Consider the following 27,388-nt stretch of genomic DNA (forward strand, 5'->3'; position numbering starts at 1 on the left):
AGGGGCTGTGGCGTGTGAGCAGTTTTCAGTAGGGCCTGGGAACTCCCGCTGTGCTGCTGCCAAAGCCGCCCGGGTTGTGTCCCGTAAGAACAGGCAAATAGCGCAGAGCCTGCAAGTGAAAGGTTGATACCTAAAGAGAAGAAAGTTGGGGTTTTTTGTTGGTTTTTTTGGGGTTTTTTTTAGGTGTTAGGGCTGTTGCTTTAGCTTTTATGCAAGCTGCCAGCCTCACTGTGTGGTTTGGAGCTCTTTCTGCCTTTTGTCTTGCTGCCTGGCAGCACCACGGGCTGTATGTGAGCTGTGGCTTTGCTGTGTGGGCCCTGGGGGTCCCCTTCTTTGAGGGGGTCTTTTACAGCTCTAAATTCTATTGTCACGCTTAGCAGGCTTGGAATAACACATGCCGGGACACGAGTACCTTTTGGTGCCTGCAGCTGGGCAGTACAGTTGTTCGCATGTAAATGCCTGCAGTGTTTACAGGGTGACTCAACGTGGAATTCTGCACCTTGGGCTGAGCACTCTGTAAGGGCTTGAACCTCGCTGTTCTGACCGCTGGGCTCTGTGAACACTTACAGTTCTGGCCTTGTGTACACAGCTTAATGTTTGTCTTGGACTTCTTAAGGAAAAAGATTCAGAATGAGAGCATAATCTTGACAAATCGCACTTTAAGCTTAGATTTAAAGCAATTAAAATGCCAGTCATCTAATAAATATGTTTCCTGTAAAGGACTGATAAGGGTTTTGCATGTGCCTTTGTGTAGCTGATGAATGAGACTTCCAGATCGTGACAGCACAGGTATGTTTCTTTCCAACTGTAGCTTATTCTCAGGTCAGTCTTTGTTCGAGCCATGATGATATTTCAGGCCAAGTTTTTGCTGGTTTTGATACAGATGCTAGGCCAAAAATAAATTAGGTTAGAAGAAACATTAGATTAGAAAGTAAACATTGGTGCTTAGTTTATGTATAGTTTTATCTTGTTTGCAGCCTGGTGGCATTTGTCTAACTGCTTAAAGTTGTGTCTGGCTTTTACATAGGAAAACTGAGCCCTTAAGTGTTTTGACACTGAAATGCAGATACATCTCAGGTTTTATGCTGCTGGAAATGGGACTTCATTATAGGCAGGAAACCAACACTTTTCCTGAGAAAAAGGGTTTTGAACCAATCCTGCTCTGCCCATTCCTTTAATGAACTGTATGTTCTCTATTAGTATTTAGTAAAAAAATTGATATGCTTTGCTGTAGCCTGGGCATGGCAATGTGTATTATATTTTATATATATATATATATTTTATATATATACATATACACACTATATTATTTATATTTATATATATATATATGCTATATATATATATATATATGCTATATTATATGTTATATTATCAGGGAGCACAACGTAGTTTTATTTTATCTTGCAGAATGGACCCAGTTTTGGATAGTGGGAAGTTCTACAGACCATCCTATATTGCCAGCATTGAGCCATCTCCCAGAGCAGGACGAGTACGTATGGAAGATATTAAAACAGATCTCTCCTCAGAATTTTCTTTGGTTTCTTCGGACTCAGACACAAGCCAGGTAAGAAAACTTTACTGTTTGGATATTTATTTTTTAAAACATAAGTTTAATCATTTCATAGGTAGGAATAGTCAGAATTTTACTGGGAAGATTAAAAGCTTCTTTGTTATTTTTTAGTTTGAAAGATGCTTAGGGTTTAGACTAAGTTGTGTGGCAGTGCACTGATGCCCTATTGGGCACATCAGTTTTCTGTGAATGAGGCTGATTGCCAATTTATACCATGTTTTTGTTGGTCTGAATGCAGTGTTTACATAAATGTGCTGCAAGATTAACTTAGAACAGCAAGCTTCTGCAGGGGCTGAAGCACTTGTCCAAGCTAATCTAGTGAAGTAGTTTTGATTCCCATGTTATCAAATAAGTCTGTTAAAAACATCTGGATTCAATAAAACTTGTTTCATGTGCTAATTATCAAGAAAATAACCAAATTTCTAACTGTTGTTTTCTGGTGTTTTCTTTTAAGAGGAGCAGTTTGGATTCTAAGGGACACATACAGGTTTGCCTGCGTGTCAGGCCATTTACATCATTGGAAAGAGAAAATGGATCGCAGGTGGGACATTTATTTAGTTTAAAAGTACTTAAAATTTGTTTTGTGGGGTTTTTTGTTTGTTTTTCCTGTAAGCTGAGTGCTTTATGGTCTCTTCATGCCTGTATTGCTTGTTTCCTTTAAATAGGACTGTGTTTCACTTGAAGACACAACAAATATTGTACTGAAGCCCCCCCAACATTATTTGAGTCGACTAAGTGAAAAATCTTCAGGACCAACATTACAGAAGTTCACTTTTTCACAAGTAAATAAGTTGCCTTTAAATGTTTGTGAATTCTTTCTAGTACAGATTATTTTAACTTACAGTATTGAATACCAAGCAAACTGTATTTTTTGACTTTATAGTCTTCAAGATTATAAACTAACAGAATTTAAAAGATGCTTTAAAAGTCTATGATAATTGCTCAAAATATAACTATTTCTTGGTAATACTCAGGTGTTTGGACCTGAAACAACCCAAGAAGAATTCTTTGAAGGTACCATGAAGCAACCAGTGCAAGATTTCCTAGATGGATGTAATCGTCTAGTTTTTACATATGGTGTAACAAATGCTGGGAAAACTTACACTTTCCAAGGTAAAAGTAGATAATGCAAAATAAATCAAGTCTTTATCAAATGTCTGTTGGTCATGCGTGGTTTTTTTTTTGTTTTGTTTTCCCTTAAGGCTAAGCTTGTGTAAAATACTCCAGTAGTTTTTCTTTTTTGTTGTACCCATTACTGATATAGAGCATGAACTGTTCTTGAAAGCCAAATAGTTTTCAAAGCTCTCTAATGATATTTCTGTTACCTTGAGAAGAAAAAGTAAACTCCACTGCTTCATGCTGTAAGTTGTCTTCAAACTTTTTGTGTATGCCTCGAGATTTATATTATCTTTCTGTCCTCATTTTTCTCTATACCTCGTAATAACTGGATTTTTCTTTTGTATGTTCTTTCAGGGACAGAGGATGATGGTGGTATTCTGCCAAGGACTATGGATATGTTGTTTAAAAGCATTCAAGGAAAGCTGTACACAGCAATGGATCTCAAACCCTATCGGTGTAGAGATTATATAAAGCTGACTGAAAACCAAGTGAGAGAAGAAACTGCCATTAAAAATTCATTACTTCGTCTAATAAAAGAGGTAGAGGAGCCCTTCTTTCTATATTGATCAGTACATGCATCTTTAGACAGCTCCATGTTCTTCATTTGCAGTGGGAAGAGAATGCTGGCTGTATTTAACCATGGATGTGTCCATTTGCTGTCAACCATTCACACTAGCAGTGAAGTGAGCAGTAGAGCTGATGGCCCCTGTTCCTGGGGAGTTTTGTCTTGTGGCTCAGTACTCCTGTACTGTTTTTCCTGTACCTTGAGCACTTGATAATGTATCCTCTGGGATTACTGATCCTTAATAAATAAGGGACTATTTTCATTCAGTTATATCTGTGGGAATGCTAGTAGGTCTGATCCTTTAAAGAACATAGGGTCTTTCAGAATACTTGAAAGAAATGAATAATTTTGTGGTTGTTGCCCTTTCAGTTGGACAAATATCCTTAAAGGAAGCATAAATCTGTTTGAAGCAGCAGAGCTATATAAACTGTGGACTTAACAGTTTGAATTAAAGATGGGTTTCTGCTGGGTTTTTTTCTTACAGTTCACTGTTGAGCAGTCCAGAAACACTCCAGTTTTAGAAGCTGACTGCGATTCTAAAGCTGTTAAGACCAGTTAGAGTTATGGGGAATTTTTACTTTGTATAACCATACCTTTTTCTTGATGTCCTCTAATCCTGAAGTGAGTGGAATAATGTAAAATAAAACTCAGCATATATGGGGGTTTGGAACTAGAAAAGTGTGGTTTGTTTTTTTTTTATAAAAAGAATTAAGCATTTCTCTTGTGGTATGCTAAGTTATAATAGCTAGTGTTGAAAGGAAAAAAGAATGTGTGTATCTGTTGCCTTGGTTTTTATCCATTGGGCTCCAGTGTGGCAGGTAGGTGGCAGCAAAATTCTGTGACTTCAGAAGCACAGGAGTAAGTTACATCTAGCTCTGTCAGCCTTCAGAAGGGACTTGAGAAAAACCTGTTGAGTGTGTTTGAATGCACCTTCTAGTTTATGAAACTGTTCATAAGAGCAGCACTTAAACCTACAAATTTGCTGGCAAAGTTTACATCTGCTGCAACAGAGGTTTGTGTGGGTGTTTTGTATGTGTAAAACCTAATACCTAAAATTTTTATTTGAAAAAATTTATTATGAAATATACTCTTGACAGAACACTAAAGAAACCTGAACCAAACCATACCTGTTTTTTATTTCATGTCAATTCTCTTAAGCATACTTATTTCAGTAGATAAAGTGCCTAAAGAAATGAAATCCAATTTGCAGTTCTGTGTCTAAAAAAAAACCTAGCTAACCAAAACCAAGACTGGGAAAGGAGTGTATGTATGAAACTCCAAAGCTCTAGCTATAATTATTTGGTTTACTTTTTTAATAGCAAAAGAAAATTGTCTTTCTCTTAGTAAAACCTGGGCTTTATTTCAACTCTGTCATTTATTTTGAACATGTATCTTGAAGCAGTGAGTTGCTCATTTCAGATTTTAAGTGAATGAGTGTTCCACATTTACCTCTTACTTCCAGGGGTTAGCCAGGTAAGCTGGAAACATATGAAACCAATTATTGCACTAGACCTGGTGTGTAACCAGGGCCTTGCCGTTGGCATACTGCACCCAAGCTGTATTCCCATCTAGTAATACTATAGAGCTGTTAGAAATAACTTTACTGGCAAAATTAGTGTATTTCAAAGTTTGTTTTCTTTTGCAGGTAGACCACCAGATTAACACTAGGGACAAAGCACCTGTGGATTCTAAGGGTATGTTTTATATAAAGTTTTGCAGTTAAATCTGGCAAATAAGCCATCTTAAGGTCAATAACTGACTTGTGGCATATGCTAATAAAATGACTTCTTGTCAATTTTATATGCCTGTGAATTGGATAGTGAGCAAATAACCTGGGCAGAAAACAAGGATGAAATGGTTAGAAGTGTATCTAAACAGGCATTAAATGAGCTGAAGTTCTAGCAAAGAAAAGTACCACTTATGCTGTGGGTCCTAGTGATATCCTGACTGGCTTTTAGAGTACCTCTATGTAATTATATAAACTTAATTCTAGCAATGAAAAAACTACCTAAATACTAGGTTTACTCTAAAAAGTCAAAATGAAGTCTTGTCAGTTTATTTTAAAGATGTTGAAGAGATTTGACTAATTCTAACCAAGCTTTATGTGGTTGATAGAAGTTGAAAGTGGAAAAGGAAGCAGTAGAGTAGGTGTCTCTTGAAAATATATAAGTTAAGCATGTGAGTTCCAGATATTTAAGAAATGGGGTGGGAACTTAAATGGATTTTTAAAATGAATTTTAGATTTTGAGTGGTTTTTAGAAGGTTTGTTATATCAGTTTTTACTTATTAATTTTTTTAATGAAGCTCACTGGGTTTATATTTGCAATATTTTGTACTTGGCAGATTTGGAAGATATCTCACAGGACTTGGAACAATCTATCACAACTGCAAGAAGCTACATCAAATTTTCTGTCTGGGTTTCATTTTTTGAGATTTACAACGAATGTTTTTATGATCTACTGATTCCTATGTCAAATGACAAGAAAAGAAAAACACTCCGCCTTGCTCAAGACATCAAGGGATGTTCTTTTGTGAAAGGTGAATAGAATACCTTGCAAATTGCCAAATGTAATTTGAAAAGTTGGTCTAAGGGTCATGATGTTTAGATTAGAAAACTCAATCACAAAATTATTACAATCTACATACTTAGAAGTATCCCTGTTTGCAATACTGTTTTATCTTTTCTCTTGACTAAAACTGTTAAAAGCCTCTGCACTTCACTGCCCTGATATTTCTTTGAAATATTGGAAGAAATTTCTTTGAAATATTGGGAGAAATATTGGAAACAAGTGACAAGTTTTTAGGGGTTTGATTTTTTTCCATTTCCTTAAAAAGAGGTCATTAGTTCTTAACGGTATTCGTAATTGGCTCAAACATTTTTTAGATTTTTGTTTCTGGGATTTTTTTCGGTATTTTCTAGTAGAGAAGCAGACTTTAGACATATGGTCATCATATTGCAGGCGAAATGCTTCTGATTTTTTTCAGTTTAGTTGATGGTCCTGAAAGATATCCATATGATTTCCCCTTCCTCCCTTTCCCCCCCCTCAACTGTGGTATAAATTGAAGAAGCTGTTCTTTATTTTAGAATTTAGAAGGTAGAATTCTGCCTTGCTGAATAAGACTACAGGGCTTTCTACTCATATTAAACCCTACTTTTTTGTCTGGACTCAGGCTAAGGTTGCTCACTTAATTTGAATGGAACATATTTAACATGCTAATAGAATGATGAAATTAGGTGATGTACTTGCCCTTCCTTTCCTATGAGAGAGGAGGCATTTTGATCTGATTTGTCATCACGTAACTTCTGTCTGAAGCAGGTGCAGTAAAATGTTTCTATGCCTCAAGTAAATGTAGTGTCCTTGCTGTGCATGCATTATCCCTGTAATACTTATTTTGGTAATGTTATCTAAAAAATTATCATATTTCTTCTTCCTAAAGATCTGCAGTGGGTTCAGATCTCTGACTCCAAAGAAGCGTTTAGACTTCTAAAACTGGGGTTGAAACACCAGAGTATTGCAAGCACGAAACTAAATAATTCCTCCAGCAGAAGGTAAGAGACATTTTGAGAAGCACTGGGCATAGGGCGATGGGTGGGAGGAAGGAGAAACTAGAACATGGCTTATGGTTTCTAGGAAAGGAAGAGGCTTTAACCAGGTCTAGATTTCTAGATTCAGGTTTGGTGTCCTTCAGTAGTGTGTGGCACAATGGCTTAAGCCAAAGGGATTCAGTTCTTCAGTAGGGTGAACCTGTACGAAAGCTCACACTATTTTATCAAATACTATACAAAAGCACTTATCTACATATCTGAAGAAAAATCAAAATACATGCTGCATAAACATCTCTTTAAAAGTTTGTATCTGATTGTGTATGCTTAGATGTGTTCACAGACCAAACAACATTTTGAACAGGTGTTGTGGAGGCTAAAAATACTTTGAAAGTATTGATCTACTTTGTTACTTCTCTGCTGATTTCCATTTCTCCTTTTAGTCACAGCATATTCACAGTTAAACTACTGAAAATTGAAGATTCAGGAATACCGAGGGTGACCCGAGTCAATGAGTAAGTTCAGTCTGTTTCTCACGATGCAGTTGTCAGCTACTCCAGGTTGGTGTGTTGGTGCTGCACCCAGTGCTCACTGGCAGAGCCTCCTGCATGTGTGGTGGCTCCCCACTTCCACCCTCATGCAGTACTTGGCCCTCTCCTCAAGCCAGCAGGTGTCAGTGCTGTTGTCACCTCTACTCAGCACAAGGTTCTGCCAGACTTCTTTACTCCTGAACTCATACCAGTCCCCAGAAGGAAGGGGATGAAGAGGTGGTGGGTAGGGTGAAGTAGGAAGCGTGTTGGGCAAATATTTAGCAGAAAACAGTGGGAAACTTTTTAGGGAAGCAAACTTGAGAAGGATGAGGAAAAGTGATCATTTTTAAAAGTGAATAATTAGTGCATCTTTAAGGTAAATACAGTGAGTTTTTCTTTGTCTGCTTTCAGATTGTCGTTGTGTGATCTTGCTGGTTCTGAAAGATATACCAAGACCCGCAATGAGGGTGGCAGATTGAAGGAGAGTGGAAATATAAATACCTCTCTCCTGACTCTGGGCAAGTGTATTAATGCTCTCAAGAACTGTCAACAGTCAAAGTAAGTCCTTTCATGAATTGCCAACTGGTTGTGGTTTTTAGGTGTTGCCTGCATTGTTTAAAAGCTATTGTTTAAAATATACAGTAGTAACACTTAAATTTTTGGTAGAAAAAATGTATAGATTTCTGACATCTATACTGGAGTCTTGTTGATATACAAAAGTTATCTTTAAACTTGCCTTGTTTTGCTTTTTAATTAAATAACTTAAATTGTAACATCCTTTAGACATGCTATCATAGAGGTTAGTGATTTTACTTACTTGTTCTGAGCTTGGCTTATCAAACAAACTTTGGAATAAATATAAATTTAAAACTTATATTTAAAACACCTTTGTTACTAGTGCCATAGTAAGAGTGAAACTTTGAAGTCTTCAGGCTGGATAGTTCTTACACTGACTGGAATTTACACAGTTTCTGATCACCTGTTCTTTTGTCTTTGAAAGGTTGCAGCAGCACATACCCTTTCGGGAAAGTAAGTTAACTCATTTCCTTCAAGGATTTTTCAGTGGAAAGGGGAAGGTGTACATGATAGTAAACATCAGCAAATGTGCATCAGCCTATGAGGAAACACTCAATGTGCTGAAGTTCTCTGCCATTGCACAAAAAGTAAGTGTGTTGTAGTCGATCTTGATGATCAGTAACTTTGATTTGCTTTAAAGAGCAGGTTTTCTCACTTTAGGAATATGAATTTAGTTACTAGTGTTGTCTTGTACTGCAGTCATACACTGGGTTGAGCTTTATCTCCTGTAGATTTTAAAAAGACTTTATTGGGATTTTTTATTCCTTTGGAGCATGGGGGTGGAAGCATCTATTGAAAATTTGTAACTCCCATGAAACATGGGAGCCTAATAAGAAACTTCTTGTATTTGGAAGAATTTTCCTGAGATCTGGGTAAATTTCTCCTGCAGATACAACATGCTCTCACTTCTAGGTGTCCTATATACTATTGCTATCTTAACTTGGAATATTGCTCATCTGAAGGACTGATAAAATAGATTGAGCAGCAAAGAATGTGAAAGGTCATCTTTATGTTCATAGAGGCTTCAGTGGGAAAGTGGAATCAGAGTCAGTAAGGAGTAAGTGCAGTGATGTAACTTTGGCAAAGTTGGAGGATGTAAGTGTGGAGGATCAGTGCTGTAGCTTTAATGAAAGCCATGCAAAGGTTTTGTTAACAGTTAAGTCCATGTCTTTGGAATTTGGGCAGGTTAAGTACAATACCAGAAGGAGCAGACTGTAGTGGTTATAGAGCTGTGAAAGAAATAGATTTTTGTGGGATGGTGTTCATGTAATGCAACTGGAAACTCAAAGTACAGGAAATGGACAGTCTGTTGCTGCCTCTTGTAGGTTATCCAGTGAGTGAGACTTGGTGTTCCTGGAACCCAGAGAAGGGTTAGACTATAATGTGACAACTTTGTGCTCTAACTGGAAACTGGTCTAAGAGTGACTCTGAACAGAGGATAGATAAACTGGGAGAGTACAGCAGGTCTTCACAGTACCAATGAAGCTTTAAAAAATACCAATAACTTTGTTCTTGATTTTTCTGGGTAGGTTTTAGTTATGGACACATCTATTCTTCCCCAAGATCAGTCATTTGGCCAGAAATTGGCAGGAGAATCATCAATGCTTAACGTCACTAGAATGCCAATCCCAAGGAAAAGAGCTACAATCCTATGGGACAGAACCTTGGAAGATGTGTATGAAGATGATGATGATGAGATGGAGGAACAGCCCAGTGTGTCAAGAGAAGAAGCAGTGCAGGAAAATGAAGGAAATCAGATTGTTATTGCCAAAGAAAAATACACAGTATGTGTTGGGGCTGCTTTAAGAATAATTATAGCATGGAGCCTTTAAGCAATGTATCCTTCTGGTTTCCTCCATCTCACCCTTTTTTTTTCTTTTTTTTTTTTCCCTACCCTCCTCATTACCTAATTCTACCTAAATCCAGTGTTTGGAACTGCAGATGGGATTACTTGGTGCTTATTGTGGGGAAAATATGAAATTTGTCGAAGTGCAAACTGAGCAGTGAAAGTTGCAGATTTGACTTTCTCTTCTTTTGGTATCCTGTGGGCAATACACAGAAGATATTACCTATTTTTGAGCAACACAAGATTGTTCTTTTGTTACTTTATACACAAGAAAACATACCCCCTCTGTGCTAACCTAAATTGCTGTGTTAGTACCAAACAGGTAGTGCAATCTACTCATAAATCCTTCTGTTTATGAATAAGCTAATAAAAGAACCAGAAAAACTATTCCCAGCTGCAGAGTAAAGTGTTGTAGTGTTTGAGGAATGGGGGAAATCTCACTTGTGGTAAAGGATTGCTTTATGAAAAGCATAATGCTACTTGTAATTCTAGATGCTGGTGAATCTGGTAGAAGAGCTGAAGAACAGACTTATTACTGAAACGAAAGATAAGGTACTGCTGGAAATAAAAATTCGTGATGAAGTGGCACAAGAATTTACGAATTATTATGCTCAACGGGAATTAAATTTCAAGTAAGCTGGCTTTAATGGGTTTTAAAGCTACTTGTTAACAAAGTGAAAGTAAACTTGCTTATTTCATAAATCTCTTTGTTGTAAGAGACCACAATCTTCTCCTAGATCTGATCTTCTACTGCATCAATGTGTTGGTTTCTGTTTGGATTGTGAGCTCAGGAAAAATGCTCTTTAGAAAAGGCTTTGATTTTTCTGTGGGATGGGTAGGAATGTGTTTGTGTATAATTTTTAAATAGTGGTTTTTTCCTGTAGAACTCTTTCTAAGGAAAGAGCTGCTTTGGCAAGTTTTAGTAAGAGGGGCATTTACAAATTCTTTGGTTCCTTTTTATCTTAGTGATACTCCAAACATTGCTGTCTCAAGCAGCTTAGAAAAATGCTTTTTCTTAAGTGCTGTCCCTAATCTGTGTATTTGTATCCCTCTTAGTCTTCTGGTGTATGTGAAAAATACTTCTGGTTTAGGGTAGCAGCATTGTTTTGTGTATTGTTTTTTAGTGCCAAAATCAAGAAAGCATCTTTGTTAGTAGGCAACTGTGCTAATAACTTTTTAGCCTCTCTCATTGCCAGCTTTTATCTGACTTGTTTTTTTGTCTACTCTAGTAAGTGCCTTGCTAATGAACGAGAGCAGCTTGAAGAAAATGCTGAAAAACGCCTGGAAATCTTCAAGGAACTTGTAAATAGTTGTAGTAAAAATGCAGATGAAAAATGTGAATTACAAGATCGGCCTTGCAGTGAGCAAGCTGGACTTCTGGTATTTTTATCTGTCTGCCCCAAATGTCCCTTCTACTAACTACCTGTTATGGTCATGGTATTTCTCAAGAAATACCAGGGATGGTTTCAAGGAATTGCACACAATATGATTGTGTCCTCAGCAAAATATATTTATCTTACTTAATAGATGAGACTGCTGAGCCTTGGAATTCAGGAGTTTTAGGGGTTTTCTGCATTTCTCCAGCAAAAAAGTGACAATTATTCTGTACAAAGAAATTGGGAGAAAAGCTGCAAAATTTTTATGCTATAAAATCCATTGCATTTAGTGCCTATTTAAAATCTGAGTCTGACTTTGTGTCCCACATATGGACTGTGTTGGAGTAGCCACAGAGGCTTCTCTGTTAGGGCAGTAGTAGCTACAGCTGGAGCAATGAGACTTGTTCATCCACTTAAGCCATATCTAGACTCTTAGCTTGAGTCTGTCTCTTGAGAGTTTGAAACCCTTTGAAAAAAACAGAGAGGCAAGATGCAAAGTCAGTCTTTTGGGTATCATTTACTGTGATAAGTTACTGTGATAAGTTACTGTTACTTGACCTCACAAACTTTTCCTGTCATGTGAAAATTTCAGATGTGTTCTTTCTAAAAGAGTTTGCCTGCTCTGTTCATTCAATATTCTCATTGGTTTAAAATACACTAACTTTTGTAGTAAATTTGGAGGGGATGTTTATGTGGAAATACAAGGGGAAATGTAATGGTAGGTCATGTTATGAAAATAAAGTAGCTCTAGCTTGGTACTGGAAACTGCTGTGTGAAGGTGGACAAACTGGCAGTCAGTGCATATGAACCCACAAGATGGTTTTGAAGTCAGAATTATAACTGTACTTATATATTAGAATTCCTAACAACGTTCCATATTTTCTGTAGAAAAAATGGCTTTTGTATAATTATTTGCCATTTCTAAATGAATTTAAATTCTTTCAGAATGAAGAAACCCGCACAGACACAGCTGCCTGCATTGATTTTGGGGGTGTTATTGATTCTCTGCAAAATGATATCACAGATATCAAAAATCAGGCAGAAGCAGCACACCGGTACATTGTGTCCTTAGAGGACCCACAGGAAACAATAGGTTATCTTGAACAACAGCTGGCAAAAATAACTGCTGAACTGGTGGAGACCAAGGAGGAGCTGGAAAAGAAAACCAAAGGTAGGCTTGGGTCTAAGTGTGATATGAAAGACACAAAAAAAGAAATTAAGTACAGTAAAATAGAAATATTAATCTCATTGTATGGCATTGTGTAAACAAATCATAGGTATAATGGTGCTAATCCATTGTTTTGTGTAAGTTCAGGTTAAACAATTCTATAGGCCTTGCTTATTACATTTTTAAGATGAAACTTAAAATTGTTCCAGACTTAAGAATTGTGGGGTAAAACATTAAGGGTATTCATTTCCTTGTTGTATTGTAATCCCTGTACTTCATGTTTTGCTGATGCAGTGTATTTGGGCATCATGTGGAACTTTGGAGGAAAAACCAGCAGCACCTCATAATGATCTCTGCAGAGATCTTGGGACGTGATCTGTATTTTGAATGGGTTGCAAGTCTCAGTTGTCCAGTTCAGAAAATGTAAAGAATTTTTGAAATGTCCTAGCAGAAGTCAACTTGAAAATAAATGTATTCAAAAACTTGTGAAGTACCACAAGGACATGGATTACTGAGTAAACTGTGATGGCTGATTATGTTAAGCAGGCTTTTTTCCTGTTACAGGTTTTGAAGCACAGAGGGTTAAATTGGATGAGTCTGCTGAACAACTTAAAGAAGCAACTGAGGTAACTTTCTCAAAAAAAACTTGTGCAGAATTGTTTGCTTTAATATAAAATTCAAATGACTTAAAATGCTATTACACTATGCTTCTAGCCCTTTTTTAAATATCAAGCATAGTTTAAGTGATCTTGCTTCTAAAAACCATGGTAGAGTTCAATTTAACGCTGGACTTGTTTTTCTTTTTCAAGAAAATGAATATACAAAATGAAAGGATTCAAGAACTGATTGACATTGTGAAGCAAAAAGATGAAATGATTATGAAACTACAAGGTCAGATAGCTCGTTCAGAAGAAACCATCAAAGACTATGTAAGTCTTAGACATCTTAATTGATACAAAAAAATCTTAACATGTGTTTACAATTGACTTAACTTTGGAAAATTGGCATTTCTTTAAATAATTGCTATTTACTTCAAATTATAGCAGGTCAGTTGGCATTGAAACTAAAGCCACAGTGAAATGTTAGCAGGAGTGTGTGTAAATAATGAGACTTTCAGAAGTACTGATCTGGATTTATTATTGGAGGACTCTAGATGAGACTCTGCAGAGCCTTTAAAAAAACATAAGACCTGAAACTGTGAGGACTTTAAACAGTGGGAGTAGAGGAAGTGCATCACTGTCTGAATAAAAGAGGAAGAAAATGAAATTTTGGTACAACAAAAGGTCAATTTTAGTTTAAGTTAGAGTTTAATAATGTAACAAAAGACAATAATTAGTAAATTAGGGTGGGGAGGAAATCAGTGCATTCCACCCACCCCCAAGGTGCTTGCACACTTTCAGGGGAAGGGTGTTAATGTGAATATTTTAAGCAGAGTTTGAATTAAGAAGGTATGACATGGATATCTCTGTTTTTGATGTGATTCATAAAACTTGAAATTGTATGGTCTAATGATATCTGCTGAATGCTGGAAGCTACCTTGGCTAAATGTATACAGGTAAAAAAAAAAAAAAAACAGTAAGAGGTTTTTTGGGTTTTTTTAATTTGAGCCTGATGTCCAGCAACCTCAAGTAGTTTTGAGAACACTTTTAAGTGAAACTTAGTCAGCACTCTGATCCATTTCTCTTACACTGTAAACTCAAAGCTTTGGCTATAGTTTATCTTGTGTTGTCTCTGCCTCACAGCTGCTTAACTTGTCAATAGCATGGAATGCTGCAGGAGTGAGTGGAGTGTGATGGCTTACCATTACTGCTCCTTCCAAGAGCAAGGCTTTAACTATCCAGTGGTTCCAGGAGATTGTGTGGCATGAGATTTTAACATGACCACAAACCTCAACTCTATAGTCTATTGTCTACTTATAGATGACTAATTGGACCTTGACAACCACATGGCTTGTCACTTGTCATCTTGAAAGTAACCAACTTTTTTCTTAGTCAAATAAATATCTGAAGTATGTATAGCAGAACTGCCTAAGCTTTAAAGTTGCATCAAACACGTCATGACAAAAATGATTTTTGTTTTGCTGAAGGCTATTAAAGCTCTCAACTCTACCAACTGATCAGAATGTGATAAATTTATTTGAATTGACTGTGTACCCTTTTAACAAATTGGAAGTTTCATCAACTCTTTTGACACTGGAAATAGTTTTTGGATGGTAAATTAAGTCATTTTAATGCAAGTTGTGCATTTTGTAGTTGTCTAGTCTCTTGCTCTGATTCCTATACAATGCAAAGTATTGTTTCTTAGTATCTGAAGCTGCAGGAGCTCTTGGTCTAACTAACTGATCTGTCAGTGACTTTTCCTCTGATAACCCCTATGCACCTTACCCATAAAGGTTCTATAAAAATATTTGTATAAAAAAAGCTACTAAGCCTTTTAAGTGTTCAATTTGTACAACTTTTAAGCAATTGATCATATTTTAACACAGGAGAACACTTTGACTACCAGTAAGAGAAAATTAGCAGAAAAGAACTCTAACCAAGTGATTGAAAGCAGCCACTTCAAGGATTGTGAGGAAACTGTGTTGGAAGTGGGAAGAAAACGTTGCTTGGAAAATAAGCCTACTGCAGAAGAAGAACCACCTACAAAGAAAGGTACAATTTCTTCCATCACTCAACAGGGGGTCTTCAAAAAAAGCTTGGTTACTATTCCAGAACAGAAGAAAAAAGCTGGGAAGTGTAAACATTATGCTTTGAGGAGATCTGCTCTGTTACGCTGTAAAAGGAAGTAACTGTTCTCTAAATGTAATCCCTTTTGCAGAGGACTGGCCCTATATCATTTACTCCTAAATGATTGAAATAAACTTTTAGCTTTTAGACTTTCCTTTCTGTTGCTTTTTCTTATCTGTGTATGTACCTCCATACCCAGCTGTAGTTCTTGGGCAATTGCTTAACAGTTGTAGTACTAAATTTTCTGTTGCTGGACTTCTGAGAAAGTAACATCTCCTGCTCAAGTGTTTGAAAATTTCCTAAGCAACCATCAAAGGTGTCAATGACTTACTGATTGTTCAGTCATACAGTATGTGCTGTGAGCCTTGACATTTTGTTCTGTGTGTGTGCTGTGAACACACCAGCTCTGCTCAAAGGTGATGGTGCTGGCAAAGGAGAAAAATTAGTTTTGCTCCCATTCAAGTGGAAAGCTGAAGTCCACAAATGGTGTATTGTGTACAGCTCTCGTGCTTGCACTTTCAGTCTTTTTGCTATTCTTGCTTTATCTGTGAGATTATCAGGTAAATAAAATATTAATAAGTGAGAGTGAGCTATATGGGACTTGTGCAAAATGGTATTTGCAAGAGCTCTCTGCCTCTAACTTGACTTCAGGACCCAGCTTAGCTTTAATTTCTTGTAGAACTATGGAAAGCATATGCAAAAGGAAGGTGAGAGGCCTTTCATTTCTGTTAAAACAGAATTATCAAATTCACATGATCACAGAAAAATGAGGATACAGTGAATAAACTGAATATTAAACTATCATTCATTACATTGTGCAGTTAAAGAACAAGGCAGCATTCACTGGGGTAGATCAGTTTTAAGTTTATGGTACAAAGAGTTCTTGTAAAGGGGGTAACATTAGGCTGGCATTCAGGCCCTGCTGTGGGGCTCCCCAGAGCTCCATAATGGGCCCAGTTCTCTTCAACATCTTCATAAATAACTTTGATGCAGGACACAAAACTCTTTAAGTTTGCCAGTGATAGCTGTTGAAAGGGTGGGAATCCCTGCAGAGAGATCTAGACAAATTACAGAGCTGGGCAATCACCAACCCCATGAAGTTAACAAAGACATTTCTGACTCTGCACCTGGGGCAGCAAGCCCTGACTGTAAGTACAGATTAGGGAGTGAGAGGCTGGAGAGCAACCCTGCTCTTGATGATCCTTGAGGGTCCCTTTGAACTAAGATCTACTATGATTCCATTAACAAAGCACTTCATGAAGAGAATATTGGATTTGTGATGTTTGCTGCCCCAGAAGATGGGAGAGGCATAGGTATTCAAATTCTCAGATTGCAGGCCTAGATAAGCTAACAGCCAACAGGTGCACGTATGGATACTGAAAGACTTCAGCAGGATTGTATTGTCTCAATTCTTCAGTGTCAAGAAAGGCCTGTAGAAAGTGGCTGGGCCTGCCAGTAGTAGCAAAAGGAGGTGAAATTATTCGGCTAGGTCAGCTGAGGCTGTGACATCCAGTAGGGCATTTCTGGTTTTGTAAAACTTCAAGTGTCAATTGAAACCAAGACCAGGGACTTTAACAAACCCTGTGTTAAGATACCTCAGTACCTCTTGCTTTTAGTGAGCTTGCAAAACTGTCCAGGGAGAGGAATGTGTTGTATTTTTCTTAGGACTACACAACTGGGCTTTCAGCAAAAACCATTTCCAAATGCAAAATTTTTAATCTTGTAGGATTTAAAGGTATGACCTTATATGCTACAGTAAGGCTGCTGTTGTGGTTGAGCTAGCAGAAGCACTTAATGTATCTTATAATAGAAAAACTGGACAAGCAGGAGAAAAGCATCCTGTTGACTTTCAAAAACCACAACACTGTTGCCAATGCTTCAGAATGGCCATTTGTTAGTGACTCAAATTGACTGTACAGCTTGTTGGCTCTGTTCAGAGGATGTTCCCATGCAGTACCCCTGTGCTTAGTGGTCCAGTGTGAGACTGCCTAACTCTACCTTACTGTAGTTACAGTACTCATTAGAATCCATAGTATCTCTCTGCAGTACATAGTTGAGATAATCTAATCCTTGGAGATAGTCAGGCTTAATTTAATAGTGAAATATAGCATGCATGTTACTACAGAAATACAATTGGATTGTAAAACAATTGTGTGAAATGCAGCTGGAGTTGGTTTTGAAGGTGATGAAATATGTGTTATTTTAGTTAAAATGGCTCATTAATTCAGGGAAAGAGTCTTAAGTTAATAAAACATGGAAGTTTTGGGTTGGAATGACATGTTGTAAATCTTTCTTGGAGAACTTTACATGTAACATATTAGGTGTGGGCATTAATATATCCTTTTATCTAGTTTAGAAATGTGTTGAACACAGAAGAGAGGAAGGTTCCAGACACAAAGCAAAAAAAAAAAAAAAAACCACTAAACCAAAAACTTGTACTGGTCTTTTAGTTTTTTTTAAAAGTAAGGTGATATAGAGCATGCATGAAACTTCTCAGAAAGGTCCCCTAAATGGAGGATGGCTAATTGCTGGCTGTATTTAAGGGATTGCTGAATCAGTGGAGATAGAAACTGGTCATCTCTGTGAATGTTACCTAGCTTATAGGTGTTGCAAATACCAGTGAAATTAGCTAGATTTTTCTGCTAGTGGGGCAGAATAGAAGGCTGGAATAGAATTCTAGCAAACTTTTTTTTAAGTCTTCTGAACACCTCTTTCTGCAAATTATGCCTAGAAGGCCAAGAGGGATTTAGTGCATATAAAATGTCTCAGAAAGTTCTAACAACTTGAAGACTCTAAAATGCTATGAAAGTGAGGCTTTCGGGTGGTGCTAATTTTCCACACAGCAATTACAGTTTGGTATTGCTAGTGACTTGTGTGTTTTAATTACCTGAGCTGTATAGGGATTTATTTGTTCTTAATGTTGTTTTGGTTTTGTTTTTAGGAGATAAGAGAGAGAGTTGGGAAAACTACTATCTTGATCAAAAGAGAACTGATAATTCTGAGACCTACGTGGAGATGCTAGCACTAAAGCAAAGAATTGAAACCTTGGAAGGTCAGATAGCTGTGCTTGAAGAACAGTGCCAAAGAGAAAAAACTGAAAAAGAAGAGTTAAATCAGCAGATAGCAAACTTGCACCTGAAACTCTCTGCTTCTGAAGAAAAGGCTTCTGGCTTAAGTGGAGAACTTCAACAATGTCAAGCTGAATATCAGGAGACTGTTTCTGAGTTGGACAAACAGAAAACTATAAATAAGGAACAAGAAGAAAAGATTATTCAGCTAAATAATGAAGTAGCAGATGCTAAACAAAATATAATTGACAAAGTGTCACAAATTAAAACAATGCAGTCCCAGGTGGATGAATTGTATAAATGTCACTCAGAATCTTATGCTGTGGATATTGATTTAGTTGATGTGAAGGATTCCTTAGACCCAAAAAAAGATGAACCAGAGACAGTTCAAATGAGTCCTCCATCCATGCAGATCCAAACTGCTTCTACAGCAGATCTGAGACAGGAAAGCTCCTTTCACTGCAGCATTGAAAGCATTTGGGAGCAATGCAAAATTATGATTAAGGCTTCCTCACAAAAAAGTCATCAGATCCAACAACTACGTCAGCAAGTTGCAGACTTAGAGAAGAGACTTCATGATAGTGACAATTACAATAATCAACTAAAAATAAAATTAAATGAAATTACAAATCAAGAGCATCAATCTGTAAAGGAAGAAGATCTTCTGAATCAGTTACAAGAGCAAATCCAGAAGAAAACCCAGGATTTTGAAAAACAGGCTGCAGAAAATCAGAGACTAATTTCACAGTTTCAGGAGCAAGTTGCCAGCTATGAGGGAGAAATAAGAGATCTTAAATCCCTATTGGAGGCTTCTAGGACTAAAGATGACAGGATGAAAGAGTTAGAAGAAGAACTGAAAGAAAAAGAATCTACTATTTTAAATCTAGAAAGTAATACAGTAGCTCTGCAAGAGAAATGTGCCCGTGTAGACAAAAAACTGAAAGAACTCAGTGATCGAGAAGCAAATTTGAAGGATGAAGTTGTGCAGTTGAAGAGCAGTCTGGAGACCATGAAACATGTTCTTCAGGAAAAGGAGAAAAATGAGTGTGAGCAAATGCAGTCTATAGAACTGTAAGTAAATAATGAGATTATTCCTAACCCTGTAAGAATTAAATTAAGTTAAAACTTCCTTATGTGAACATCACTTTGACATACCACATTTGCATGGTTATAAACTTGTTAACCAAAATGCTTCTTTGTGAAATTTCTATACACTGCTTGAATTTTGCATTTGCATAGTCGGCAGTCTAAGTTTTCCTCACGTGTTTGTATATTCTTTCAAAAATACATATCTAAATTATGTGGAACTATTGCACAGGAAAATAGGAGCATACAATAAAATTAATTATTTGGGGATTTAGAATAAATTTGTTGCAGACACTTTCTGAAAGAAATTACACAGTGCAATATTATCCTGTAATTGTATAAAAACCTTCCTTTAGTTAGTTTAAAAGTCTGAAATGTGCTACTGGAAACTCCTTGAAAAAATTTGATCACTTTAAATTAAGCCATTAAACTTATTTACTTTGCAGGACTTGTGATGGCAGGATTTATGGCAGTGTTATTGGGTTTCTTTCCACTTTTTATTCATTTTTATACTTACAAGCACTGGAATGTAATTATCAACTTTAAACTTACTTGCTTTTAACCTGGGGCTTTTCTAATTTATAAGGTCACCTAATGATAAAAGTGACGCCTCTACTGTGCTTAAAAAGATAATATTTTTAAAAATTGAGTATTCAGAAGTGAATCTGAGCAGTTTGTTACTTCAGGCTCATACAGTAAGACATTGAAATCAAATGTAAAATTCTAAAGCTTGTTATTGATCTGATAGAGCTGAGATTCTATTTGCTAATAAAACCAGCAAAGAGCCTGAGCTAACGTGTAAGACTAATGTTATTTATGTCTCTTGATTTCTAACCCAAGGCTGCGTGAAGATCTTTCTGAAAGCTCTGCCCTTGTACAAAGTTTGAAAAAAGATTTGCAGAGGAAAGAGGAAGAATACACAGATTTGAAAGAGAAGTTTTCTGATGCCAAGAAACAAATTCAGCAAGTACAAAAAGAGGTTAGTAACCATAGGCAAAATGTTTCTTCTGCAAGTTTGGGCTTGTGTTATTAAAACCTGTTTTCACAAACCTCAATCTATGGATGTTAAAAGCGATTCATAAAAAGGCTATTTTAAATGATACATTTCAAGTATCTTCCCTTGTGCACTACCAGCCCCTGAAATTTAATGAAGATGCTTGCAAAAATTCAATTTAAGTAGTTAATTATCTAGATAACTTACAGAGTTTGTAAAGGGCTTATAAAGAAATGTAATTCTTGCTTTCTCTCTTGTTGCAGGTGTGTGCAATGCAAACTCAGGAGAAATCCTTGAGGAAACAAGTTGATGAACTTGAGAAAATTAAAAGGCAGTTTAGTGACGAATTAGAGTTCAAACAGCGCACAATCTTGCAACTTAAAAAGGTATTTTTAGAATAAAATTTTACTTGCTCTTAATTTTTTTAAACTCCTCTACTAATGAGACAAGTTTTCAAAGCAGCTGGAGAAAGCTTGCAAAAGGTGGGGTAAAAATAGGAGTAGCCAGCTGAAATAAGTTCTAACAGGTGAATGAAAAATGTTTAAAGAAATTCTTATGCAGGACTTATTTAAAACAATTTGACAATTGGTCTAGTAAATAAATAGTTAATACCTGCAGAGTGTCTGATTAGTGACACTTAGGTATGTTAGTACTAATGTCTTTATTTTTAAACAGTTGGAGTCCTAATTTATATGAAGGACTTATTCATTGCCACTATTTGTCTTAAATGCCTTATTTATTACGTATTAAATTCAAAATGAAAAGCTATTAATTTCTAGCATATGTATTTGTTTCTTTCAGCGTGTTCTAATTTCTATAATTTGCTTTCAATGTGATATTCAGGAGCAGTTGGACAAAGAAAAGCTGGAAGAAATCTCCAGACAGTATGAGAAAACACATAAAGGTCAGAAACACACAAAAAATTGGAACAATTTTAGTTCTATGTGCAATGACAACATAATGAGTGATCATGTCAATAACAAATTTGAAAAGTCTTATGTATTTGTATTTTAGAGCAGAGGCACTCCAACTTGGATGTTAAAATCTCAGAGTCAGAAAATAATATTCTTTGAATTGTTACTAGATATATTTGTCAGGAAATAAACAGTCTCAGATTAAGAAACGTAAGCAGAGAAAATCTTAGTGTTCATTTAGTCAATGCTGGGATTTATTTGGTTTTATTCTAGTTGTCCATTTTAGCAAAAGCATGAACTGGCACACTAATGTGTATGGTAGCACAAAGTTTCTGCAGATTTGATAAATATTTAGGGGTTGAACAGTAGTTAGTTTCTCATAGCCATACAAGCCATGTTTTAGTGTTTTAACACCAAAACACACACCTAAGTTAAACTGGTGAGAATAGAATCACTTAAGAATTTGGGATCTGGAAAGTTCTGTATAGATGTTCTATTTCCTTGTAATAGAGCTTTTGATCTCAGGGAGTTGGAGAAATGACTTGTAACTGAGCCAGTTTGGGAGAATGGTGGGAACTAGGAGGAGGCTCATCTGTAAATTAATTTTCATATTTTCAGATCTGTGTGCAAAGGAAAAAATAATTGAAGATATGCGGATGACATTGGAAGAACAAGAACAGACTCAGACTGAACAAGATAAAGTGCTTGAAGCCAAATTAGAAGAGACCAACAGATTGGTTTTGGGTAATTTCTCCATGGAAGGGAACGGGGAAGGAAAATGGCTTTGAATGTGTACTGTGATAGCTGCTTTACATTTCTGGTTTTACTTAGCAATTGCTATTTAGGTGTTACTTTTTCCATAACAAACAGTAATTTCCTAAAAGGCTTCTGTTGTCTGTAGTCATAGCTGATAAATCCAAGCAACTTTAGTAAAAGGATGGAAACATGTTCAAATACATGTTTAAAATAATACATTATGTAAACTCATTTTGCGTTCTTCCTAGAACTGGAAGCCTGGAAGCAGAAATATAGAGAGCTGAATAACCAGTGCAATAGTGACTGGCAGCAAAAGATGAGCAAAAATGAGGAGAAAACCATAAATGAAGATGAGGAATTCACAAAGCTCCAAAAAGAACTGGAGGTAAAACATAATGATATAATTCATACTTAAACCTAAGGCCATAACACCCATTTAAGGAGTCTAAGTTTCTTTGGTGTCACTGTCTTCAAGAGGCCAGGGCATGATATGGCAAGTGATTACACTGGTAAAGGAAACCTCCTTGGAAGCATCTTTGCCATACAGCATCACTGATGCCCCACGGAGTGCACCCTGCCCTGTGTTGTGCTGCTGCTGTGCACAGGGCTTCTGTAGCTGCTTTCCCCTTACAGCTGTCTTAATCCAACTCCTGATATCAGTTCCAGGGATCTCTCCTGTCAGTTGCTAAATCAAACTCTCTCAAGATTTTGTGCTGGCTGCATGGCCTGTAAGCCCTTCCTGTAAGGCTGAGGCCTTTCCTCTAACTCTCCTTGGATTAGAAAGGAGACTTATTTTCTAAGCAACTTTTCGGGTGCTTCCTGTCTTATGTGGTAAAATGTCTGACAAGAGGTTTGATTGTGATAGAAAAGGAGACGAAGTTGCTGTGGATTGAGGTGACATTCGTAGGTAGATGCTGTCTCTGCCTACCATTCAAACTGTCCTGCATTGTTTCCCTTTCAGTCTTGAAGCAGAGATTAGTTTTCTAGCATGTCCTTTCAGGCAGCATAAAAGCTTGGGGATTTGTAGGGTAGAAGTGTCTGTTTACCATTACTTTTGACATATGTGTCTGTGATTGACCCAAAATGCTTTGAGGAAAAACATTCTATTCCATGAAGGTGTGTTAGTCTGAATAAGAAATGCTGAAAATTGATAATTTTTTGCAATACAGAAGAGCAAGTATTATACACTGAGTATACTACGTGTACCTGGGAGTATGCTAGAGTAAATCTGTGCTGCTGTATCTGTTATGTTTTTGAAATTAATCCATTGAATGGAATTCTGAATTTTAAGTCTTTTTTTTTTTTTTTTCTATCTACTTATGGTTTTATTTCTGGTTTCATTAAATTAGGAAAATGAAGCAAAGTATCAAACTGATCGGAAGAAGTGGCTTGAAGAAAAAATGGGACTCATAAATCAAGTAAAAGAAGCTGAGAACCATCGCAATAGGGAAATGAGAAAGTTTGTGGAGGATAGAGAGCATCATGTGAAGCAACAAGCAGAAATTGTAAGTGACTTTGTCTCAGCAGTGTCCTGTAGTGTCTTTTGTGCAGAGTAAATGACTTGGCAAGTGTTGAACAGTGGGGGCACTTGAGAGTAGCTGGCCTTTGTCTGTTCCCTTACTTTCTCACATGACAAAACCTGGATGAGATGTTCTAAATATGAAAAAGGAAGACTAGGAGGCGCATAAAATGAAAAATCTTAACACATAATGGAAATTAACATGCCTGTTCCTTCCCATTCCATCACGTTATGAAGTCTTCAAAATTCATACTATGTGTAAAACACCAATAAATAACCCACACTTAAATGAATGGCTCCTTAAAAGCTTAGAAAGCTTACTTTGGAAAACACTTAGTCAGTGTGCTGTGGTAGTATGTGCTAGCACTGGTGAGACCGATAGTTACTGACTAAGGCACCTTGTTCACTGGACTGCAGCAAGGTTGCAAATTTTTAATGAGTTGAAATTATTATATGAACTTCTGCAATCAAAAACTACATTTGCATCTAGAAGTAGTTAGCAATGCCTTTGTGGACCTGCAATCAGTACAGGAGGATGTTAGGAGTTTACAAGTAATTTTACTTTATCTGTCACTTTTCTTGTCTGATAATTGTAATTTATAAAATCTTCAAGTGAGCAAACAGGAGCTGTGGTTTTCAAAAAGAAAATCCTCTCACAAGGAGTAAAAATACAGATTTTCTAGTTAAAACACGGCTTACTTTTCCATATTTGTACTGAAACTAGTTCTGTGTGAGCTTTAGAAGATCCGCATAGTCTCTTAAATTTACTAAAGCTATAAAATAGTAGTAACTGTGCAAAACAAAACCAGCAGAAGAGTTCAGATACTGTGTAGAAGTGGTGTTCTATTCTAAGCTACCTTTTTTAATGTTTAGGAAAGACTTGCTGCACAGCTTGTAGAGAAGGACAGCAATCTTCAAAAGTGGCGTGAGGAAAGAGATGAGCTAGTAGAAGCTTTGGAAGTACAGCTCAAGACTTTGGCTTCTAGCACCATAGAAAAAGATAAAGAAATAGAAAGGCTGAAACAGGCTGCATTAATGGCTTCAGAAAAGGTCAGTTTTCTCTTTTTGCTGTGTGGATTTTTGAGAGTTTTTTGTTACCCATTGATTCTGCAAAATATTATAGTTGCTCTTTGCATTTTGGCTCTATTTTTTGTTCTTAAACACTATCATATTGAAACCATTTGCAGCTAATTTAAAAAGAAAAGCTTTACGTTTGTTTGCAACTGAATTTGTAATGGTAATTGGAGTTTGAAAGTATTTAGTAGTTCAAGTAAACACTCTTGTGAATTTGGACTGGATATCTGTAATTCTCCCATTTGTTGTCTTTTTCACGGCACCAAGAGCTTCATGAGCAAATGGGCGGTAAACTTAGAATTCTAAAAAAGCATAGTAAAATTGCAAGTTTTGTTATGTTTCCTTAGACTCTTACAAGGCTTTTTTTCACTTTACATATAGGCATTAAATTATTGGCTGTGTGTTGGATACCTGACTGGTTTAGCCTGCAGTTATAAAACTGTCATGACCAAGTAATCATTAGATGCTCGTGATATTACTTTCTCTTGACAGTCCTGAAATTTGTGGCAATTTTTGCTATGTTTATTAGGATAAGGAAACTGACATAGAAGATCTAAAAAAACAGCTGGCAGAGAAAGATGACTTTATAAAGGAAATGAAACAGCAGATTAACCATGAAAATCCTCAGTCTTTGGCAGAAATACCTTTACTTGAAGAAGGACAAGATAAAATTGATCAGTCTGTAAACAAAGAGGTCTGTTTATTATTAATGATATGTTAATAATTCTGTTGTTTTTTTCAGTATATATTTCTGTATATAGTTCTGAAAATTCCTGGGAATGCAGTGCTGCTGGGATTCTGGGTGGGATTCTCTCTCAGAATCCCAGCAGAGCCTGTTGGAGAACTACCTTCTGGCTTTCCATGAGCTTTGATCATTTTCTTTAAGGGGAAGGTTTCACCTTCAGGATGAACCAATGTAAGAAGGAACAGCTGGAATTCTCTAGAAGGGAAAGAAAGCTCCTTAAAGATCAGCTACAGAAATATTATCCTATTCTCACAAAAGCTGCTGTTTTATTACTGCCTAGTTCCTAAGGAGCAGCAGAGTTGAGATGGAGACAATCACTAAGGGCTTCTGTCCTTAAGGAAAAAATACTTTGAAACAAAGTATCAGGCTAAGGAAAATTCTGTGATCATAGATACAAAAAAAGTTAAAATTTAATAAAAAAGGCTTTAGATAATAAGGCTTCAACTCTGCTGTAGTTGATTTCTTCACTTCTGTTGTAATTGTTCTGAAAGCTAACAACTGGGAAATAGAACACCTACTTTGCAATCCACTGGGAGGTGTGGGGGGGTGCTATGTATTATATAGTATTTAACTCATAATTAGTTAAAATCTTGTTTTCATCCATTTTCCACATACCTGCAGGACCATTCTGAAATTGTCCTTGATTCTACTGAAGTGTCCACAGAGGATGGAAAATCGAGTCGGTTCCCAGAACCAGAGATGGAAATCCAGTTCACACCTCTGCAACCCCATAAGATGGAGGTGAAGCACCAGGGCAGCCCCTCACCAGTTACAGTGAAAATGCTCAAGCCAAGAAGGAAAAGGAAGAGTGTAGAGATGAATGAGGTGTGAACTCAATCAACTGACTAAATCTGTTGTGCAGCTTACTGTGATCATTTATTAAAACTCTAACTTCTCATTTTCTGCTGAGATCCCAGGGATATACATAGGGTATTATTTAAACCCCATGTCTCCCAAGTGCTGGATCTCTGGCCTGTGTTGAATAAGGTCACAGACTTCAGCTGATCCAGACTCTGTCTCCTTGTGCCTGATTTGCACTTTCTCTTTACCTTTTTGCATTTCTCTCTCCTGGATAGTGCCATTTCTTGCTGTCTCCAGCTCTGATCTGTGGGATTGCAGATCAGTTCTGTAAATAGTTTATTTTGGTTTAGGTGGTCATTGGTATCAATTATAATTTCTTCTAATTTTCTTTAGGATTTTGTGAAGAGTGAGAACAAGAGAAATGCAAAACCTGCTATGGCTGACTCACCTTCTACAAGCAACAAAAAAATGGTATGATTTTGTTCCATTTTTGAAGTCAGTTTAGCCTTTTTTGTAAAGATAGGCTTGTGAAGGGCAAATATTTTGCCAAAGTATCTTATTCTTATCCATGTATTTCAGCAGGATTCTTCAATGTTTATGGTGTCTTTCTACTAAACCCTATAAGCAAAGGGTCTGTATTTGCCAAGAGTGTGTAGTGTCCCAGCTGCAGTGTGCAGTGATTCAAAGGGGAAGGATGTTGTATATTGAATAGTTAAAAAGACTAGTTTGAGCTTGTTTGAGTGTGATGTTATAGGCAATGCCTTTGAAGTAAAACTAAAGTTTTTCCACATATATGGCAACTATAAAAAGATTCTTTTAGGCCATAGTAGTAATCTGGGCAGGTTCAGAAGGTGAGACTTTTATTTGCCCCATCAGATTCTTTTATTTCTAATTAATACAATAGAATTATAATTAGCTGTCAAGTAAAATACAAGTTTTAATCTGCCTTTGAAAAAAGAAAACTCCTCTGTTTACTGTATGATTCATGCTCTTAAATGTATTCTGTGAAACTTGGGTGATTTTCTTTCTTCTGGGTGTAAAATGAGGTTGTCTACATTACTTGCTGTAGTGATATCATTACTAAATTGAACAAAGGTGTCAGTAGCAAAGCTCAATGTGTCAGCTTGAAAATGACATTGAAGTAAAATGAAATGAAACTTGAGGATTAAGGCAATTTTCAGTTTAAACAATGATCCTGTCTTTCTGTACAGATGTCTACTGCACAATCTCTTAGAAAAGAATACTCCTTAAGAAGGCAAGAATCCACTCTAAAAAAAAAGTCATCTAGGAAGAAAGATGGGACGCTACAGAAAATTGGTGATTTTTTCCAAAGCTCTCCTACTATTATTCACTCTAAAGGTTTGTACAGTATAAATAAGGCTTATTTCCTATTCTCTGGCTGCTGTAG

General features: G+C 36.6%; 1 protein-coding gene across 2 annotated transcripts in view; it reads left to right on the plus strand.

Moving 5' to 3' along the window:
• The window catches only part of KIF20B (kinesin family member 20B), a 30,618-nt gene that overhangs the window by 204 nt on the left and 3,026 nt on the right, over positions 1–27,388 (plus strand). The window contains exons 1-31 of one of the 2 annotated variants that reach the window (XM_058810308.1): positions 719–789; positions 1,411–1,567; positions 2,028–2,114; positions 2,239–2,355; positions 2,548–2,686; positions 3,047–3,231; positions 4,903–4,951; positions 5,601–5,795; positions 6,696–6,807; positions 7,245–7,316; positions 7,743–7,889; positions 8,332–8,494; positions 9,437–9,691; positions 10,246–10,385; positions 10,983–11,133; positions 12,075–12,300; positions 12,862–12,923; positions 13,107–13,226; positions 14,783–14,948; positions 17,965–19,162; positions 20,018–20,156; positions 20,435–20,557; positions 21,015–21,075; positions 21,704–21,829; positions 22,090–22,226; positions 23,191–23,346; positions 24,234–24,410; positions 24,964–25,128; positions 25,801–26,004; positions 26,374–26,451; positions 27,192–27,339. In XM_058810308.1, the coding sequence (XP_058666291.1) occupies positions 1,412–1,567; positions 2,028–2,114; positions 2,239–2,355; positions 2,548–2,686; positions 3,047–3,231; positions 4,903–4,951; positions 5,601–5,795; positions 6,696–6,807; positions 7,245–7,316; positions 7,743–7,889; positions 8,332–8,494; positions 9,437–9,691; positions 10,246–10,385; positions 10,983–11,133; positions 12,075–12,300; positions 12,862–12,923; positions 13,107–13,226; positions 14,783–14,948; positions 17,965–19,162; positions 20,018–20,156; positions 20,435–20,557; positions 21,015–21,075; positions 21,704–21,829; positions 22,090–22,226; positions 23,191–23,346; positions 24,234–24,410; positions 24,964–25,128; positions 25,801–26,004; positions 26,374–26,451; positions 27,192–27,339 (5,254 nt within the window). In that variant the 5' untranslated portion in view covers positions 719–789; position 1,411. Of the gene's footprint in view, positions 1–718; positions 790–1,410; positions 1,568–2,027; positions 2,115–2,238; positions 2,356–2,547; positions 2,687–3,046; positions 3,232–4,902; positions 4,952–5,600; positions 5,796–6,695; positions 6,808–7,244; positions 7,317–7,742; positions 7,890–8,331; positions 8,495–9,436; positions 9,692–10,245; positions 10,386–10,982; positions 11,134–12,074; positions 12,301–12,861; positions 12,924–13,106; positions 13,227–14,782; positions 14,949–17,964; positions 19,163–20,017; positions 20,157–20,434; positions 20,558–21,014; positions 21,076–21,703; positions 21,830–22,089; positions 22,227–23,190; positions 23,347–24,233; positions 24,411–24,963; positions 25,129–25,800; positions 26,005–26,373; positions 26,452–27,191; positions 27,340–27,388 lie in introns of those variants that run through there. The other variant, XM_058810309.1, reaches the window with a different exon arrangement.

The sequence above is a fragment of the Ammospiza caudacuta genome, chromosome 9 (genome assembly GCF_027887145.1).
Source record: "Ammospiza caudacuta isolate bAmmCau1 chromosome 9, bAmmCau1.pri, whole genome shotgun sequence".
In the NCBI taxonomy this organism is placed as follows: Eukaryota; Metazoa; Chordata; class Aves; order Passeriformes; family Passerellidae; genus Ammospiza; species Ammospiza caudacuta.